Genomic DNA, 21,153 nt, shown 5'->3' on the forward strand with positions numbered 1-21,153 from the left:
AGTGGAAAAATCAGGGAAGGAGATGTGGTTGTCCTCCAGCACTTACAAAACACCACCATACCCTTATCTTGGGAGAGGATAAAGTTTGCTGAGGTCCATGGGAATCTATTTTATTCTGTAATACTGAAAAAAATGCTGTTTTCTTCTGGCTTCACCTTGCACTGCCTGCCGTGCATTAGGAAAAGGTGACAAAAAGGACATGGAACACAGAGGGACTTCAAGCACGGACAACATCAGATGTGAGCACTCAGCTGCAGAACAGGAAGGCAGGGAGAAAAGCTGAAAATCTGCCCTTTTCCCTACACAGTGGCCAATGCACAGGATGGGAAGAATTCCCTCATTCAATGGACTTCTCCTTACCACAGCACAGGAAGCAAATCAGGTAAGTCAGGAATCCAGGCCTTCTAAATGTATCTGCTGTGTTTGCTGACTGGCTGCCTTCAGCTCAAGGAATTCCAAAGAAAACCCCTTTACTCCCTCTGGTTTAAATATGTTTAAGGAACATTCTGCATTACAATGGGGAAAAAAAAATCCTCATCACATGTAAAAACAGTGTGCTACATGTAATACTACACTTAAGAAATAAGGGAATAGACAGACATTTTGATTGCCACTTCAGGTCTTTTGGTAACTAATTCATTCTAGCTGTCTCTTGCAAGGAACAGAGTTGTGCAAACCATAAACAATCAGACAACAGAACAGAAAAAAACCAAACCAAAACAAAACAGAAAAAACAATCTCTTGTGAGCATGGAGGGACATACATTCCAACACACTGAACTCACTATAATTTATAAGTGTGTAACCTGCAAAACCCACCACTTGTGAACTCTGAAATTCACCCACAGCATGTGCAATATTTTTCTCTATGAATTTAAATCTTTATAACCATTACGACTTGTGCAGACAATTTTTTAAAACTTGAAAATACCCTTTAAAATATTCAGGAGTTGAGTTTTCACCAGAAGGAGCCTGCTGTTTGCTTCCTCCTTCCCCAAATTTCTTTCCCTCATTCCTATTCTATGCAGAAGGGAAAACGAAATATTCCTTTTGAGAGAATGAGCAAGATTAGTCACATTAAAGGGAGAATGTAGAGCTGGTAAACTGGAGAGGGGTCTGCATTCCTGCACTGCAACACATTCATTCATAAGGAATGAAGATTCAGACTCTAATGGGAGAATTGCTCAAAACCTGAGCTAATCTGGTGAAAATGTACAAACATTCCTCTTCAAAAGCACTGACTAAGATTATTGTTCACCAAAGTGGATAAAACCTGAGACAGGCCTTTAAGGAGGTGGGCACAAACCTGATTCTTGGCTCTGGGTCTTATTTTCATCGCTGTTTTGCTTATCCACTGTGCCATTGCCACCTATTGAGAAAAACACATAAAAATTATTTATGATATATATTTTTATTGGTACCTGGAGCACTGCAATATTAATTGCAACCAATTTAGCACAGACTGCTAATTTACAGCAAAGAGCTGGGATAAAAAAGGAGAGATGTAAAGGTAAGCTGAAAAAACCTGCCAGTTTTTTAAACCAATTCCATTTAAACCAGTCATGACTTTTATCTCAAGATGAGGATTATAGATTTTTATCTCAATAGGCTCACTGCAAATAACAACACTAAAGAGACGGACATTTCCTTAAACACAGTCCACAATAAATGAAATTGTTGCTTGAAGTTCTATGTATTTTATAAAGAGGGTTTTTCCTAATGTTATTTTCCTCCTGTAACATTTCAACAGAATTCTTGGGCTGTGTTTCTGACCTGCAGAACTTACTCCCATGCCTATGGAAAGTAAGAATCAACTGAATTGAATTTTAAAGCAAAAGCCACAAGGCCACTTAACAAAAAATACAAAAATGCATCACAAATGGCTGTCATGAAGAGAGCGCATCAAACCAAAGTAAGATTGCTAGGACTGAATGAATTTTCCTCCTTTTTACATTCACATTCATTCCCAGTTTTCCTCACTACTTCACATTCATTACCCACTTTCTACCCTCCAGCTCCCTTTTGGAAGGCAAGCATCAAACAGCAAATAACCACTGAGAATGGGTAATACCCTGAAAAATATCTATGGGTCTCTTAAACTTTGCTTGCCCTGATTAGAAATATAGCAGGATTTCTTTGTTTTCAGGGATGGAAAAGGCTCTTTTAGCCTCATAACAACATGACAGGCTGCAGAGCTGCGTGCAGGATTGGATGCCATGGCCACACTCCCTGCTCTGCAGCAGCACAACAACAGCTGAGCACCAGCCTTAATGAGGTATTTGAAAAGTTGACTGCTGAGCATATACATTGTGAGAAGGGAAATTCATTCCCAGGCCTGGAAATGTCCTGATAATGATACACAATTTTTTTTCCTGTGATCTTTGGCTGCTGGGTTTTCTGATTACAGCTTCTCTAAAACAACACAGCTGAAGCTCCTTGTGTCGGCCACCTTGCTTTTACTTAACACGTGGAACCTGGTGATGGGAATAGCAGTGGTCCAAAAGTGATCAGGTGGATGGAGGGAAAACAGAGAGAGCACATATTTTCCACGGGCAGATGTACATCTGGTGGCACACTGCACCCAGCTGATGTTTAAAGGCTGAGGTATGACGCTTTCCCTCTTTCCAGCAGGCAATTCTTCCTGGCATCCAGCAGATGGGACTAGTGGAGAATTATTTCCAAGGCTGGCCCTGCACAGAGCTGCTCTCAGGAGGAGAGGAGATGGAGCAGGAGCTTGGCTCCCCTCACCTGAGAGAAGAGAGGTGGGCAGGGTGCAGCTGATGGCCATCAGTGGGGACTTGGGCTCCCTGCCCTCCTGGTCATCCTCTGTATGAATTCTAACCTTAATGGATGCCTTGCCATAGTGATTTCTTAGCACACTAGTGAGCTCTAACCTGTAAAAAATTGTGTTATGTGGATGTCCAAAATGGACTGACAGAAGGGTTTTTCTTTCCCTGACTTGAAATCAAAAGGTGTTGTTTTCAAAGTCACTGTTCTGCCTGTCCACACACAATAGGAGGACCACATGGAAAAAAAACCCAAGTTAGCTTAACTTATATCTTAACTTTTATCTCCCCCACCCCTTTTCTCTGAAAACACAGGCTTGGTGCCATCAAGCTATGCAGCAAGCAATATATAAATAAAGACAATCCTGTAACGCAGCAGTGCAGCAGCACTGGAAAAATCTTTACCAATAGGTCAGACCAAAAGAGATTATTGCATCACTGTAAAATGAGCAGTGCCAAAGCTTCAAGGATCCAATTATAGTCAAGTGTGACATTTTTCACTCTATGCAGAAAGAACTTCACAACCAGAAAATGCAGGTCAGGCATAAATGTAACTACTGATACATAAATGAAATTAATTCTTGCAATTGCCTTACTGCATTCACAATTTAAAACTCCATTTCCAGATGATACTTGTTTGTACTTCCATTATTATTACTATAAGCACAACTTAGTTGACTAAAACCAGATATTTCAGGGGTTCATTCATATTTATTGCCAAGGAACTATATCTCTTGCTTAAGTCACTCAGAGAAAACTTAAACTACAAGAGAAAGTTTAAATGATCATCTGGTTTGGTAGGTTATCAAGTAAACCACATTTCTCAATTCTAAATATATTATTTCACTGGACATTCACTGTTTAAAATTGGTCTCATAGAACCTAAATTACAATTTTCTCAACATGTTTTCACGTCGTTTCTTTAGAAAGATAAATGTGAAAGACTTCAAGCAGAAACTTCACCTCTTGCACTCTGACCCAATCCAATAGACTGACTGGACCATGACATGAAAATTCACCTTGATCAGTGCACTGACAGTAAGGGCTGTGCCTGGCAAGTGACTGTGGCAGAAATAGAAAAAAGGAAATGCTAAAAATTAAGACTGGACAAGTGATGCTCAAATAAATGACTAGCAGAAGGAATGGTTAAGCTCTGCTTGACCTGGAGTATCTATTTATCTTGTGAGAAAGGGTGGAAGCAGAGCATGAATACGCTGACAAGAAAGCAAACTATAGAGTGGAGAAGTGACTAATCCCAAAGTCTTTGGCAAACAGGTTTTTCCACTTTTAAAAAGCCCTTCTAATGAGTCTCTCACTGAGTCCCTTTGACTGATGAAGAGTCTTTCTGCAGTTACTGCTCTTCACTGGAACGGGGTGCACAGCTAATGGAAAGGCTTTAAGGAGCACGTCCTCAAGGCAAAGAGCTGGAAATAAATTTTACAATTTACAATTTTTCCATCATATTTTTATTCACCCCTGGCTCTCCTTTTCTCCAGGCAGAAAAGCCAGAGCCAGTATCTTTTCCTTGAGTCTTCCCCATGACATTATTTATAATAAAAATGTCTTTTCCACTGGACGGCTTCTACAGTATCTGCCATCCTTCTTTTCCCACTACTGCAGCATCAGTGATTGTATTTCCTGTAGGTGAAAGCTGTCCTCACAATATTTGCTTTTCTATTATGCTGGTAATTGAACAGCAATCTGTCACTCACTCCAAAGGAGATACAAAAAGTGGCAAATGACATCTCGTGTCATTTTAGGCCAGAAAATGTAAATGATTTTGAGCCACAGCACAAGAAAAATGGGAACATCTGTTTCTTTTCCCCCTGGCATGACAGTCAGTTCTAAAAAACAGAAGTTTGAGGATTACAGTAGTACTGTACAAACAAAATAAGCACATCAGACACTAAAATACCTTCTCCTGCCCATATATTCTGCTTTCTCTTGCCAAGTTCACTACTGCCTGATAGGTTCTTGCTATCTTCTCTTGGCATTTTTGTTTGAGGTTATCAAGAAAATCCATTCCCCTTCCCCCTTCCCCAATGTTATATTTAGCAGAAAGGAGGCTAAACAAGGATCAATCAGCATGCTCAGCAAGCTGGCAGAGCAAGTAGCACTTCTAACTGCAGCAGAAAAGAGGATTCTCCAGGAGTGCCTGCCCACTTGCTGCTATGAGAGGCATTCAGCATGCCCAGTGAGGTGCCAGCTGCAGTGGCAGCCCCCACATGAAGCAGATAACAGGATGAATAATAAACCAGCATCAGACAGGATTGAGCTGGGACCAGATCCTGATGAAAGAAAGGTCAGGGAACAAACCCTTGGAGCAGGTTTTAGCATTCTTCACATTTTCTCTGTAAGAGCCTGGAAACATGTGGCTTCTTACATCTTCCACTGTTCTTGTGACAAACATGGCAAGACAAAAATATTAATAGCCTGCTGGCCTCTTGGCTCTTCCCATTTCAGAGCTGAGCAAGTGCTGTGTCTGCTCACACACCTACTCCTCTCCAGCAGCACCTTCCTTCACAAGCAGCTGGTGACACACAGAGAGATGAGGCTAAAGTCAGTGCCCCAAAAACTGCTGCAAAAAGACATTTTCCACAAGAAAACAGAATTGCAGATACTGTATTTTTTTTTGTTTCAAGGAAGAAATTCTGCATAACCGCTACAAACCAGTCCATTTCTACCCCTCCAACACAGAATCACAGAAAATCCTGATCTGGAAAGGATCCACAAGGATCATCTAGTCCAACTCATGAACACAGATGCTCTTAATAATAAAATTGGTTTTGCTACAGAGAAAGCTTCATTTATATCATCCATAGGGTGTCAGTGTTCAGAATAAGCTTTCTCCAAACCTCTTCCTTCTTCCTGGGGTAGAAATAAAAGTGACAAAGGGCCAATGCTCAAGGCTTTCATCTTAATTTGTGCAAATGCCACATCCTGGCACACCAGGCTGGATTCTGTTACGTCTCTGAATGGCTCTGCCATGCAAGTTCAGGAGCATCCTCTGCTTTCCTGCATGGCCAGTGACTTTGGCGTCCCTCCACTGGTCTGACCTGTGCTTCTTTCTTGTGAAAGTACAAGTACAACCAAGATGTGTCAGACAAAGGGGTGCCAGTTTTGAACTGTCTTTTTTTACAGTACAGAAATACTGCCATGGTAATCATACTGATGACATTGAGGTCCTTATTATATAGCAGAGAAACTAATTAATGAGAAAATGAAAAATATAGGCCTTGATCTGCATTCCGCACTCAAGTAGATATGCTGGCTTCACTGAAACCCATGAAATGTGAGAAGAAAGCACATGTACATCCATATAGGCACTTGAGATCATACAGCCTGCAACCATTTTCAAACTATTCCAGTGGTAAAATAATATCAGACATAAACCAAGAAGCACATACACACAAAGGCCATTATTGCAGAACTACAAACACATTAAAGTGAATCATTAATGTGGTGGCCTGAGGTTGCTGAACATTTTCAGTTTTCATTTTAATTTCTTTTAATTAAATTATGATTTAGGTCAGTTTTAATCATTACTTGTATATAACCCCTTTGGGGTAAATTTTAAGAAGGGTTAGTAATGAGTTATCTGCAGTAATTGTTTAATGGAGTTATGAGACTCTTCCCTCTGTGCTGCTTCAACAAATTACCATGCTGCAGATGCAGTCCTGAACAGGCTGCTGTGCGTGCACCCAGCCCAGTGAAGCTGTCAGTCCAATAAATAATAGTGTTTCATTTCCATGCAGCATTTTGTCCGGGAGAGTGGGAAGAGAATGAGAAAACTGCAGCTTGAGTGGCTTATCTCAGAGGCTAAAAATAAAACTATTGTATTTAATGTATTTAACGTCCTGAGAAGTACAAGAAGTGGTGAAGTCACCGGGTCTGACTCTCCATGGACTCAGATTGTGCAATAGAGGTGCTGGGCAAGGGACATGGAACATTTCACTGCCAGAGATGCTGAGCATTGCTATTCCTGTGATGGCTCAAAACAAATGGAGGGAGACATCTCCTGGAAGCTTGAGCTGACCAACACAACCAGAATATGATGGATATCACATCCTGGATGTCACAGGCAGTTTGTGCAGAGGACAAGGATAATATTGGCATTTTGATGCAAAAAAACCCCCACACACTGTGCTCACTTGGCTTTTCACTGGGTCTAACTCTCCATTGACTCAGATTGTGCAATACACAGTCTGTTTATTGCAGTATTGCAAGGTGCTGCACAGTATTACCACTTTTAATAAAAGGGGACAGAAATTTCTCCTGTGGGTTGATGCAGAGTTCAGAGCACTATAAAGAAGCCCTGACTCCTGGCCCTACAATTAGTCCTATCCCAGAGACACAAAATAACCCCATGAGGGCAAGTGCAAAAGAAACCCTCAAATTTTATCATGACTATATAAATTTACCCTTTGTTCATACTTTTACAGTGGCCCTGACATCTGGGTAACTACATACTACAAGGGACAGCCACATGGCTTCTTTTTCCAAGCCATAGTCAAAATAAAGCTTGAGACCTATTTTGATTTTTCACAAATAGAAGAAACAGGCAGAGAAGCCAAAGAGAAGACTACGCTCATAAAAAACCCTCACAAATTGCAAACAAAACCATGGACTACTCAGCATCAGCATTTTGGATTGAAGGGACCAGCCCTATTTCCTGCACTGGACCTGAACAATCATGACGGTTTAATGTAATTCACATTATGCTTAAAAATGAGCAATGAAGTCCTTGACAGATGAGCCCCCTTCAGGTGCCTAGGGCTGTGTCACTGGGTAGAATTCTCCTGTGACAACACTGCATTTGTCACTGCAGTAACGTGGTGTTTTGCACCTTAGCTCATCTCAGAAGGAGGATTATCTACTCCAAAGCATTCAGCACAAAACCAGGAATCGCAAGTGTCTTTCTGGTGTTGTTACACAGACGTGCATTCAGTTGCTAAAAGAAACCCAAATGGGTAAATGGCCAACACCACAGGACTGCACATTACCTGTGGAGGCCAAAATGAGCTGTGTTTTCTGAGTTTTGCACAGCTACTGCATGGTAATTTAGTGGAACAGCAGAAGCCACTTCACCGATGAAAAGAATCTTCTAAGAAATGTTTTCTCAGAGAGAGAATACAACTGAAAATACAGATAACATCCTCTTTTACCCCTGGCTAAGTGCAAGGTGATCACCTAATATTCTGAAAGCTGTAATCAGTCAGGACAGATGGTGGACTTCAAAACAGAAGTGAAAAGAGAAGCTATCAACCACAGAGGATGGAGGTTAATAGCCACTCTTTAAATATAACCCATCTGCATTAAGGTGAAACGTCTCACAGATATGTTTGATACACATCCTTCTCAAGGAATGTCTTCTGTAGTACTTAATCTTCATTTAACATGTTTTTAAAGGATTAGGTTTGCTGGCAAAAAGGAGATAGTCAGTTCTAAGCTATCTTAATAAAAAGCAACACTTTTAAGGCTGAATAAATGACTGTGTTTTTTGAAGTATAATTATGTGTCTCAGTGTTCATTTTTAGTAGATTATGATTGGAGCAGAAATTTACTGAAGAAAATGACTGCCCCATGGGATGCAAAGTATGACTGCAAGCGCAATTTATCAAGGGATAAAAGAACCCCTTGCTAGAAACTGCAGAACAAAAAGTCAAATCTAGATAATATTAATTAATACCTTAAAGAGACAGACAACCAGGCCTGCACAGTGTTAGAAGACCCTTAGAAGAGGTGCTTAGAACATCTCAGTGTAATGGCAAGAAAGGGCCATCTGTGTGCACCCCCCAGCTCCAGGGAGGACTGAGCCCACCTTGGGGGGAAGAAGCACAAGCCAGGTGCCATGGACTGTGCTGGGGGCATACACCAGGTTTCTATCCATGAAGCTAGAGTATCACAGACATCTTTTATGAAAAATCCTTTCCTTAGGATTTTTCCTCCTGGGAAGCTGAGAGGCCTCAGGAAAAAAATGCAAACATTGATTATCTGCTGCTGTGGAATGCAACAGGTGCATCTGTGATTGGCCCATGTTGGATGTTTGTAATTAATGGCCAATCACAGTGAGCTGGCTCAGACAGAGAGCTGAGCCACAAGCCTTTGTTATCATTCTTTCTTTCCTATTCTATTCTTAGCTAGCCTTCTGATGAAATCCTTTCTTCTATTCTCTTAGTATAGTTTTAATATAATATATATGATAGAATAATCAATCAAGCCTTCTGAAACATGGAGTCAGATCCTCGTCTCTCCCCTCATCCTAAGACCCCTGTGAATACCGTCACACTAGAGAGCAAGCAAGCAGCACAGCGGCAAAATTCATGGCAAATAAAGGAGAAGCTGGAAGGGGAATCCTTATGTTAATCTCACAGTTAGAAGATTAAGCCATAAACACAGGTTTATTTCCTGGTCCCAAGACTACGCACTTTTTGCCATTACACAAGAGCTTTTTTGGGAGAGGGGATGAGGAGCCAGTGTATCTCCCTCTGGGTGAGAATCCTACTGAATGGCCATGACCTACTGGACCAATGAGCTGTTGAGATTAAGATGCAGTTTTATTTCACCTCATTTCTGCTGTGTACTTCAACCACCAGACTGACATCTCTGATGGACAGAGCATCTGCCAGCTGGTGAGCCTGGATTTCTGACACAACATTCAGAAATGTGATGTTACCTTCGAAAGCCAAGAGGCCAAATTGTGGTGACCCCATCAGGCAAAGGAACCAACGCTATCAACTCTGCTAAAGGTGATTTGTGTTCATTTTGAACTTTGTGGTTTGGCTTATTCATCAGCCTGTTCTCCTTCCCACCAAGTGAATGGAAAGCAGACAGAGTACATCCTGGACAAATAACTCCAACAGACCTGCTCCTTCCACAAGTGATCCTGGGAGAACAACAGCCTATCAATCTACCAGGACGAATCTGGTCATTCATCTGGGGAGCAGCTTGTGAGAGGACCTGGAGCAAGACAACTTCCAGAGCTCCGCTTCTGTCTTCACATCCCTTGAAGGAGGGCAAGAAAATGGCTTTTGCTGCATAGATTGATTATTTTTCTGCTGGAGGAAGAGGAAAAGCAGGCATTTGTGCCGCTCTTACTAGATGTGTTACTCATCTTTGATACATTGCTCTCACACAGACCATGGAGGGAATGGATGGGGAAGCTCTTTGGCAGGCTCTGCTTTCTATCTGAGAAATCCTGCAAAGCAGGAAAGGACAAACAGCTTTGCTTCTCCCTATTGCACACACTGTGCTGCTCACTACATATGGATGGGACACATGGGGAGGTAGGTAAGAGACACAAGGAACATTTAGGATTTTTGTTTAGTTAGGCTTTTGTATAAATGCTTTGCCTTTGCTTGGACACTAAGTAGGATGAGAACGGTGACTGTGGTACTTGTGCCAGCTCATGGCTGCTGTGTTGTGACAAGTACTGCCATTTTTGTCTATGTAACCACTTTAAGACTGTCTTATGAAGTTGCTGAAGTAAGACATGCATATGTTTTGTTTAGTACCAAACATATTTTTTTCACCTGACACTTTACAATCACTCAATCCATGAATGCACCTAACTGAGGGAAAGGCAAAATTTTCCCTGGCTGCTTTTACTCTCCCAGGATGCAGGAAAGCAGCAGGGAAAAAAAAAAAAACAGAAAAGAAGAAAATTATTTGGCATGTTTGCACATGTCAAACCTGAAATACTGCAGGGAACCTGTGAGTAAAAGAGGTTTTCCTAGTCTATCCATTTTCACAGACAATACCTCTGCAGTGAAAATCTATGGAATACAACCACTGACATAAGAATCTGCTGTGCAGTTCACACTTACTTTTCTCTACCAACAGGGCAGAATCAGAGAACAATACATTTAATAGCATAATAACAGATACCATTAATACTTTAGTGGTTTGGTATAAGATTGCTTTCATTAGCATGTCAAGTGTTTATTTTAGCTTACTGCAAAGCAAGCTCCTTACACACAGCCACTTACTCACCTCTCCTTGATTGCAAAGAGGGTGACAACAAAGGAACTTACTTTCCCCAATATTCTGTGGAGGTTTTAACATGCCCTGAAATGATATTGCTCCATTACCTCTGGCCAACGAACCAGCCTGGTGAGCTGGAGAAAAATATCACAGCAGAAATATTGCTGAACTCAGTGGAATGGGTTCCAGAGACTGCCACAAGGGCAGACAGAAGGCTGCTACCATCACAAGTTGTAATCCCATCTTCAATCTAAAACCCAAGCAGGGGAAAATACATTGCGTTGTTCCCATGTCTCAGTGTATTTTTGTTAAATATTTTATAGCTGGTCATGTTACCAAAGGGAAAATAAAAACCTATGTTAAATTGGGACTTGGACTTTAATGATAAAAGATAGTCGTTGGGCTTTTGGGATTTTAATTTGTTTTGTGGGGATTTGTTTTTTATATTTGTTTACTTTTTCTTGTGTGATTCCTTTCCTTTCCTTTCCTTTCCTTTCCTTTCCTTTCCTTTCCTTTCCTTTCCTTTCCTTTCCCTTCCCTTCCCTTCCTTCTTTGTTGTGGTTTGTTTTTTTTATTTTAACTTGGGGTACTTAAAGTGAATTATCTCCAAGTTTAAACACACCAAACCACAAAGCACTTCAGTTTTACCCTAAGGGAAATTCAACCAAGCCGACCTCAGGCAGCATTTACCTTTGTTGTGTTTTATTCACGACTGTTTATATGCATTAGCTACTCAGTTTTTCTTTTAAAAAGAACAAAAAGCTAGCTTGCTGGAAGTGAAGACAAACCCCTACATAAATAAAACTATTCAGACATGTAGTTGTGGTTCATGTCACATCTTCAGAACTTTCATAATCTTCAAGGCTCCCCATTAAAAGTTCTTTTAATTCGTCAAAACCAACAGCTAATAATTAGACCAGGAGAAAGTAAATCCTCTTCTCAGACAAATGTGTGCAAATCCCATTTACTGCAATGGAAATGGCTCACAGGTGTGTTACATTACACTCCAGCCACTTGGCAACTTGACAGGAATTCAGTGTCTGGATCTCAATTTCTTGTCTCCTCTTCCAGAGGCACAGGTAATGCCAAAGAAATCTGATCCAGGTTTCTCCACAGGCCCCTCAGCAAACACTTTAATGACCTATTCTTGTCTCCATCACGACAACTCTCAGGGCTAAATCTGAACTTTCAGTCCCAAACATTACAGGTTTGCTTCCTGCCCAGCACATGGGGGCTCTGCCACCAGCCATATTAAATCCAGCAGCAATGATTATGTTTTAGAGACTTCAATTCTACATCAGCAAAATCTACTGTATGGCAGCAAATACAAGGAATTCAGGCATTTTACAGCTCAGCAGTAATACAATAATTCTATTGCCATACTGTTTGCTTTGCCCTTCCTACACATTTATTTGTGCTTCACAAAGTGAACAGTAGGTCACTGGGAAAAATGGATAGGCACAGAGAAATAGGAAACTGTATCTAGGGAGCCACATAAAAAGTAAAACAACATAAGTTAGTTTTTGAATGGAAGGAAAACCTTTCAGTTTGACAATACTTTCTCTATTCCTTTCGTTATTTTGGGGTTTTTTTCCAAGATACTGATACAATGAAAAGTTTCAGCCACACTCCATGTAAGAATACCTCATAAAACAACCTTTGTTCTGCCTGTTTAGGAACACTGAAGGTGTCACCACGATCCCAACCGTGGGTCAGCCTGAATAGAAATGGACATGTGGTTTGCCATCGCTGAATTCTCTAATTGAAACATAAAATTGGTATTTTAATTTGAACTGGGTTCAGTGCAGCATGAAAGCAAAGACAGTCAGGTGTGATGAAATTTCTTGGGTCCCTCCAATAGCTGTGCCTTCCAGGTGATGACAGCTATTGCTTTAATGACTTGCCCGTAACAAGCAGTCACAATGTTAGTGACAGCATGTTCCTAGCAGTTCCTTAAAATGATAGATGTTAACACTTTTCTGCTCTTTGTGACTCACACCATGCCCTAGACAGAGTACTTTAGGAACTGAATGCACAGCACTAAGTCAAAATGCTGAAGATTGTGGAGCCACTGAGATGCAAAATTAGATAGGTCACTTGAGGAATATCAGGTCAAAAAGAATCCGTGATAAGGAAGTGTCATGGATTAAAGATTAAGGTTCATCCTTTTATCTATTTCACAGAAGAGGAATTTCTACAGGATTGGGGTGTTTTGCTCTTCCACATATTTGAAAGCAGTGAAAATAAGCCTTTGATGTTAACATCTTATAAACAACTCTTCCAATGAGATAGAGATTAGGAAAATACACTCTGATCCAGTTTTAGAGCAACACAGACATCTTTATGTCCATACACAGGGACAAGCTTCCCTGAGCAGACCCAAGTGGAGGAAAGCATCCTCAGAGGAATAACACTATAAGCATAATGTTAATCACCTGTGACTCCTAACTGCAGAAGGATGTACTACACAAACACTGTAAACAGGAAAACAGCAAAAATCTCTTGCAGAAAAGGAAAGTGAGGATTATATCACTCTGTGTTTCACAGCAGGTACCTGACCAACTTAAGCAACCAGACCATGGCCCAAGCCCCTCACAACATGGATTACACTTGGGATTTTTAATTACATGAAGTCAGAACTGGTTAGAGATAAAACAGCAGCAATTTATTAAGATGTATCAGCAATAATTGGTAGCCTATCACATAAAAATAGGGTTTGTAATTGTGAATCTACCTTAGGATGAAATATAGCTCAGAAGATTTATAATCCCTTTATCTAGGCCAAAAAGAACTCTCCAAGTGTGTACAAAGAGCATTCTTAACTGAAAGTATTCCAGTTCTTTTGCAAGAATTCAAAGCAAACTTTTCCTCATAATGTGAATTGATTAACAGCCCTCAGAAGCTGTTAGAGCACTTACCTTCAGCATCATCCTGCATGTCCTCAGGCTGCTCCTCTTTGCTCTTTGTGGGAGATGGAGGCTGGCCTTCTATAAACATAAAAAAATATAAATTACATACATTATTTGGAAATGGTTTCATTGTATCAGATATTACCATGTGTGATTCCACAATTGTGTGTTTTATCTTAGCACTTAATGCTTATCTTCCTGCTATTTAAATTAATTATTGCATCATCTCATGAAATTTATAATATGGATGTGGATTTCAAGCTGGACTGGACTTTCTCTGACTTTCACAGGACGGAAGTGAAGAAAGCTCATACTGAAATGACATACTGCTTCACAAGCACTACAGAAACAACAATCGTAACCCCAACCAAATGTTCTAATTTGTAGTTGTAAACATAATATTTATTATACTGCATTGTGGAACTGTGGATAAATAATCTGAACTAAATAATCTTTTTTCTCAGCTCAATTCTCCATTCACTGTTTTAACACAACAACAAGCGAATATAGAATGAAATTAATAATTAAATGAAAGGTAGGGAAACAAATTTCACAGATTTCACAAATTCACAATTGCACAAGTTTCCAAAATTTCCTTAACTTCACAGATAGTGAAGTTAAGGAAATGAAAGCTTTACAAGATAGAAAAGTTTGGGTAGAAAAAAATCCATTCCAGCCTTTCAGACAAGCTGGAGGAAAGGGAGTAAAAGAAGTAATTTAGGCCAATTAAATGTGAGATCTCCCTTACTTATATGGACTAGAGCACAGAGTGTTTAATATCAGCTGGTTAAATTTTAAATATTATGAACTTCTTGCACAATATTTTCAAAATATCCTGTCAACATAAATGATGGCACTACTGTTTGTTTGCCATGACACACCTCAGGGCACAAACTGGTAGCAGAAAAAGTCTGTTAACAAAAAGGGAGGCCAAGCTAGAAATTAGGCATAAGAGGTATTCATAAATTAAGACATTTAATGCAAGCAGGTTCCCTAATTAAAACATTCTTTAAACATTGTTGCTTTACCGCGAAAGCAGTGACTGACAGACAATTAAAACTCAATTCATTGAGCCTACTGAATGCATTCAACCGTGATGGGAAAATGACTTTCTGTCATTTGACTTTCTGTCAACCCTCCTGATTCCTTGTGGCTAACTGAGAGCTTGGTTGCAGGAGAAGCCTAAAGAAAACATACTTTTGTGTGTGCTGGAAATAAACCTTGGCCACTTCTAACCAGGATATTTAGGAAGATGTATGACCTCACGTTATTCACCCTTATTGCTGTTGCCATTAGAAAATAAGAATCATGGTGTTACTTCAAACTGATTAGCTAATTACCAACTGGGAAAAAACTATCTACATGTTTTATAAATTGCTTAAGTGGTTCAAAAACTCCCAGGTCTCTCCTGCTGTCACATATATGCCCCACAACCATCTACTCTTTATGTTGCTGGAGTTTTAAACACCTCTTGACAGTCAGATGCCCAGCTCTCATGAAGGACTTGGATTCTCCCCTTTTATCTTCTACCCTTCCACAGTAACACATATCTAGAACCAAAATGCTGAAAATTTCAAAACAAAAGGTATGAGAGCAGTTAGGATGTGAAAAAGGAACTTGCAGACTCAAGGGGTAGTTGGACTCAATGATCCTTGTGGGTCCCTTCAATTCAGGATATTTTATAACTCTAAGAATTTTGTGTTCATTCAAAAGACAAAATGGGAGTCAGTCATTGGCTTTGGATGGAGCCCAGGGAACACAGAAATATTCTCTGCCAACCATACTAATGCCAAAAAAACCCCAGAAGAGCCATGGATTGGGAAGGTGGCAGGACAGCTCAAAATGTCAGCAAAAATTTCAAAATTAAGATCTGTATGTAAGTAATTAAATTCTATCTCACTTTCTTAATTTTAATAAAGAGCATTTGTCTTTAGGACAATCTTGCCAATTTAAGTGGTCAAAATACCGCTCCAAAAGCTTTTACCTCTGTTTTCTGGCTGCTGTATCCCTGCCTCTCACCATGTGGCACTCCTTTCTGACCTGAAGTTTAAAGTCTGACCTAAACTCCTTATGTTTTCATACAGAGAGCTGAATGTTCCTGCACAGTCACTGGACTGTGATGGGATCAGGGTCACAGAGACCTTGAAGGAAGTTTGGAAGGAGAGGCAGAGGAGTACAGGGAGATATTCTGCTCATGAAAGGAGATTGCAGTGCACAGAAATCCGTATGGAACAGGAGATGCTCACTGAGGACCTCCAGACGAGGGAGGGGAAGTATCAGAAGGTGCTGTGGTGGGAGTCTGTTACAAAAAAACTGGTCAAGATTAACTGGAAGAAACTTCCTGGAAAAAACTAGCAGGAATCTCCTGAATGGAAGCTTCTGTCCTCATGGGAGTTATCTAACCCTCTGTCCTCTCCTTTTCTTGTTCCTCTGGTTTCTTCCCCTTATACCCATTCAACATTTCCATTTCATATCATTCACAAACCCTAAACAGTGACACCTGTTTTAAACAGTAAACCATGAGGACCAGGAAAAAATCCTCTGAACCAAGCTCAGTGCATTTAAGAGTTTGTGGAAGAGTTTTGCTACTGTTTTCATTGCAAACTTATCACTGCCATGATATGGCAAATGACTCTAGAATTGCTCTATTCATACTTTTTTTACAGACAAAGACACTGAAGAATTGTTATTATTTCCCCTTCATGTTCAAACTAGCTATTGATAAGAAGGAATGAAATATTGCCCAGAGGCTCAGACTACTACATTAAAAAAGTAGTCTTAGCTGGTCTTACTATGCACTATTTATTATCAGGGATGGTTCACCCTAATTTTGTGTAAAAACCAGAGATGACGGTGGTAACACTGGCAATAATGATTAGCACTGCTTATCTTGACTAAGGCAATTAATTTCTAGAATTTTTTCAGTTTGGCTTATCCTTCACAGAAGTGATTTATTTTAGCATAAAATATTCTTTACTCACCTCTCTCTTCACTAAGCTGAGGCCCTTCTTCATTAGCATCACCTGTCAAAACAAAAAAATTGAAAGAAAAAGGTCACTGGGAATACCAGCAAACATCTAAAATGAAATATTCCATGTTTCAGATTGCCCATATCTTAGTTTGCCTCCTCCTGTTTAACATTTTGCAGTGAAATCTGAAGATGGATAGGGAGGAAGGTTTTGATACTGGTTAATACCAGATACAGGTAATGCAGGGAATAAAGACAGGGAATAAAAGTCTGCATAATTTAAAAAATTCTGCAAATAAAGTCAGGTATAATATGAAATTCCATTCTTTTTCCTGCAGAGCTTTTGGTTTACTTGACAAGTTTCAATTTGCTTGGTTTCCCTGGAACAGTTGGCTATGTTAAGAAGAGAACTAGCTACCTTAATAGAAAACCACATAAGGAAGTTACTAAATATTTGCCACACAGGAAGATTGGTTTAAGAACAAAATGAATCTGTGAAGACCAAACTTGGGCTAGCTAGGAACAGGAAATTTTTAACCATTAGATGAGAGACAAGGAAAGACTATACCTTTTGCAAAAAGTTCCATTTTGGTAGCAAAGGAATTTTTTACAAGTTGTTTTGCTGAGTTATAAAAAAAATAAATATAAAGAGGTCTCAATAGATCCACCTTGGGCAGCACAACTTAAAATGGCCACAAAATGGATGACCAGTCACAGGGTCTCACACTTTTACAAGTTTAGGTCCATTTGCATATTGGAACTGAGAGGAATAGCAGATTTGTCTTTACAAATAAGCTTTGGGTCTGCTGGTAGACAGAACTAGCACTGGGAGATAAAAGAAACAATGGGAAGGATTCCACTGATTGATGAATGGCAAAAGATATTTGCTTTTTCTGATAAATGAAATTAGACATTGAAAGATGAAAGAAACAATGGGGAAGAAAAACCCCTAAATTCCATAAGAATTAAATATTAAAAGGGAGGGTTATACCTTAGAGGGAAATCTTTGGTATCAGGCGTATTGGAGAGTCTGAAGGGGGAAAGAGAGAAGGGAAATGGAGCCAGGAAATTGGGGTAAAAAGGGAGGCTGCATCCTCCAAAAGTTGGAGAGATCCCAGAGGAATGTCCCATGACCTTTCCCTTTATTCAAATAAAGTAAAAGAACTCCTCTGTCTCCTTTTTGGACCTAAACCTCTGATGTTTGTGGATTAATTTTCCTAACAGAACTAATTGTCCAATTATAGCTTTAGCCTGTGAGTTCCCATCCTTGTTTTCTCTCTTCAGCCCACTGTTGTTTATGCTCTTGTGCCTGAGATCTGGATCTGCTGTCCTTGGGTCCCCAGCCAGAGAAGGAATTGTTTTGTCTGCCTATTCTGTGAAGAGAGCTCACCATCCCTTAATATGAAGCCTGGACTTATACACTAAAACAGAATAGAATCTGAAAAATATAAAAGCTAAAACCAGAGGCATCAGCAGGAGCCGAAACCCCGCAGTGGTTTTGGTGATGAACTCTCCCCACAGTGACTGCAGCCTTCTGCCCCTGGAGAGAGAGAGCTGAGAGGAGCCAGAGGCTGTGCCCAACCCCCTCCCCAGCCCAAAACCTCTTGGTAACCCAGGCCTTCCCAAGAGAAAACCCTCAGGTAAGGGAGAAGCAGCCAGCTGCACCCCTCCTCTGTGGCTACATCCTTTTCCTCTCTTACCTACCAGTCGTTATTGTTTCTTAGCAACAAATGGGAGAACATTTCCTAAGCGAAAGAAAACAAAAGGAAAAAATCCTAATCCCCAACATACAGCTTTAAGGAGCTTTGACAAGTAATTTTTAAGGGAAGAGAATGAAAAATATTGTTAAAGCCCATGGGAATTCTGTCATTGGCTTCAACAGAGCTAGGATTTTCAACTGGAGTTCTGCTGTTCTTCAACAAACTGCTCAGAAAACATTTGGCAACATAGAGATTATTAATTATTCAGTTTCCAATAACATGTTCTTTCCATGGAAGCATTTATAACGAAACCAGCATGATAAGGTTTCAAATTAATCTAAGATATGAGACTAAATCAGCAGAATCTTAACATACATATATCACCTGGTCTTCTGTGGAAGTTCTTAATTATAGTTCTGTAAGTGACTTGGAATATGAAATTCCCAAAGCAACAGAATAGTTTCTAAGCTACTGATAATGGACACAGACAAGAAATCTGATGTTATTAAAAAGCAGGGAAGTCATTATGCAATATAATTATGAAGAGGCAAAGACTGCTATTGTGAACTAATTTTGAATTAAAGGCTGGGGTTTTTTTTTTGGGAAAAAGTACCAAAGGCTTGCTGAAAGGCAATGAAGTCTCTGCATCATTTCTGAAAATGGAAGTTGGGCTCCCAATCACTTGGTGATATGATCTCTGAGTCATTGTGGTGCCTTTGAAAAATTTACCCCAATCTAGGTATGAATCTGAGTTTCACTTTGGCACACAGCAATCCCCAGCCACTTCATGTGTCTATAATTATTACTCTCACACTATTAATCCATCTGGTGGAAGCATTTCCCTGTTAAATATAAAACATTCTCCTTCACTGGCCTTGGTGTGGCTGGTTGAAGTGATAAACACCATTTTTAGCTGACAGAGCTCTATGCCAATACCAATTATTTGAGATAAAAACCAGTGATTTAGAAGTCTATATCCAAAATGCATTCACTTACCTCCTAAAAAGAATGATATTAAGGGCAGTTTCTTGGTTACTGGTTCTGAATAAGTAAAAATATTTTTTTACTGAACCTCTATGTGTCTAATATAAAGCAAAATCAGTGCCAGTATTACCATGAATTAGATTTGTTATACCTAGTTTTGTTTTTCTTTTGTTTGTTTAGTTTTTTTTAATTTTTAATTTGTTTAAAAAATATTTTCCTATACAATTTTTTACGCCATCTAGAGGAAGCCTTTGAAAGATTTGTTTTGGTTTGAAATATGCACCACAGTCAATCCCAAAGAAAAATTGGATAAAACCACAGGAGAACCTTAGAGTGAATCTTTGACAGCAGCAAACATTTCCTTAAGTACATATTGTCAATATTTCTTGTCCAAACTCCCCCACTGGAAAGACCAGAGGTGAGATCCTCTCTACCTCTCACCCTCACTTGAGAGCTGTAGAAAAATAATTGACCAGCAAAACGTGCTCCAGTGTGTGCACACCTCTACCCTCACTTGGTTACTCCTCTGGCCAGAGAAGCAGAACAATGACTTTTCTCATCACTCCCCCAATAAAGCCCAGGATTTTAGGGAGTTCTACCAAGATGACTTTGCTATAAAAGCAATGACTGACCTTGCAGCCTGGAGTGAGAGGAAAACTGACAGTGACTACCAGAAAGGGTCAGCTCGTCCCCAGGAAAAGTCACAGCAGTGTTTAGAAGGCTTGGGAGACAAGAAGACCTTCTAATCCAAAATGTGTGCAAAACTCTCCAGTTTATAAATTCAGGTACACTACATAAAAGTAAGGTATTAAATGGGTGATGTGTGGGAGAAGTTTCCACTCAAGTAAAAATAATTTACAGTTGAAAGTCAACCTATGATTGAAAGTCTCCCTCTAACTCCCAGGCTATCAAAGTAACTATATCTCTAAAGATCAGGGAGCTTTACATTTGGGAGCAAGGTGCTCAAAGCAGAAGCTTTTGTGTGAGCCACAGGCTCCCTGTTGGGGTCATGCACTGAGTGATACCTGTGGCTCTCTCACTGCCCTCTCCCTTGCTATCTGCAGAGCTTTGGGAAATGGAATAATTGCATATCTGCTCTTACTGACACAGGAGAAGGGGATGCCTTCTCTCGGATCCTTTTGTTTTGCTTTTTGCCTTGCTGGTCAGGTTGTTTCCCTGTCTCCCTAGCTGTGGCACACAAGCAAACACAAGCCAGATGGCTAAAATCATCAATCTGTGTTAAGATTTATGTTAGGAACTGAGAGGTGAAAGGCTCTAAATACCACCACTAATCCCCAAAGCCATTAAACCACCTCCTCCTTGGTGCTTCCATTTGCATTCTCCTTCATGTTAACATGCAGGAAGCCAGCACAAACACTGCACACTGAGAAACTCTTACATGAGAACAAAATCTGTGCGGCAGGAGGCTGCTGCTTCATCTGCCTCCTGCTCCTGCATCCCTGCTGGCACTCCCCAACACCACTGCATGCTGCTGGCCCCTCCCTGCCTCCCTCTAATCTCTCCTCAGCTGCCTAATTGCATCCTTCAGGATTTTAATTTTTACTGAGCATTTTCTGCAGTTTCCTGATTTCCAGATGTTTCCCCATTTCTTGTCAACCTGCATGTCTCAGGCTGCTCCTCCTTGCAACCATGGCTCCATGTCCTCACCACAACCAGGGGGGAACTGGGAAGGCACTGTGGGAATGGATAAAAATCCCCTTTGCAGCTTGCATGAACATTCCCCTCTGCCAAAGAGAGCAATGAGATGGGCAAAGCTGTACAGGAGGCTGAAATGACAAGCTGGTGATCACAGTGTTGATGTCT

At 40.2% G+C, this 21,153-nt stretch overlaps 1 protein-coding gene across 3 annotated transcripts in view; it reads right to left on the reverse strand.

The window, feature by feature from the left end:
• Nucleotides 1-21,153, reverse strand: part of MACROD2 (mono-ADP ribosylhydrolase 2) — an 849,661-nt gene that overhangs the window by 49,091 nt on the left and 779,417 nt on the right. For all 3 annotated transcript variants that reach the window (XM_054290178.1, XM_054290176.1, XM_054290175.1), the window contains exons 10-12: nt 16,659-16,700; nt 13,687-13,755; nt 1,306-1,368 (exon numbers count right to left, since the gene is read on the reverse strand). In XM_054290178.1, the coding sequence (XP_054146153.1) occupies nt 1,306-1,368; nt 13,687-13,755; nt 16,659-16,700 (174 nt within the window). The remainder of the gene's footprint in view (nt 1-1,305; nt 1,369-13,686; nt 13,756-16,658; nt 16,701-21,153) is intronic.

Source organism: Melozone crissalis, unplaced genomic scaffold, assembly GCF_028551555.1.
Source record: "Melozone crissalis strain CALT ecotype California unplaced genomic scaffold, PUWL_Pcris_2 ptg000081l_1, whole genome shotgun sequence".
Lineage (NCBI taxonomy): Eukaryota > Metazoa > Chordata > Aves > Passeriformes > Passerellidae > Melozone > Melozone crissalis.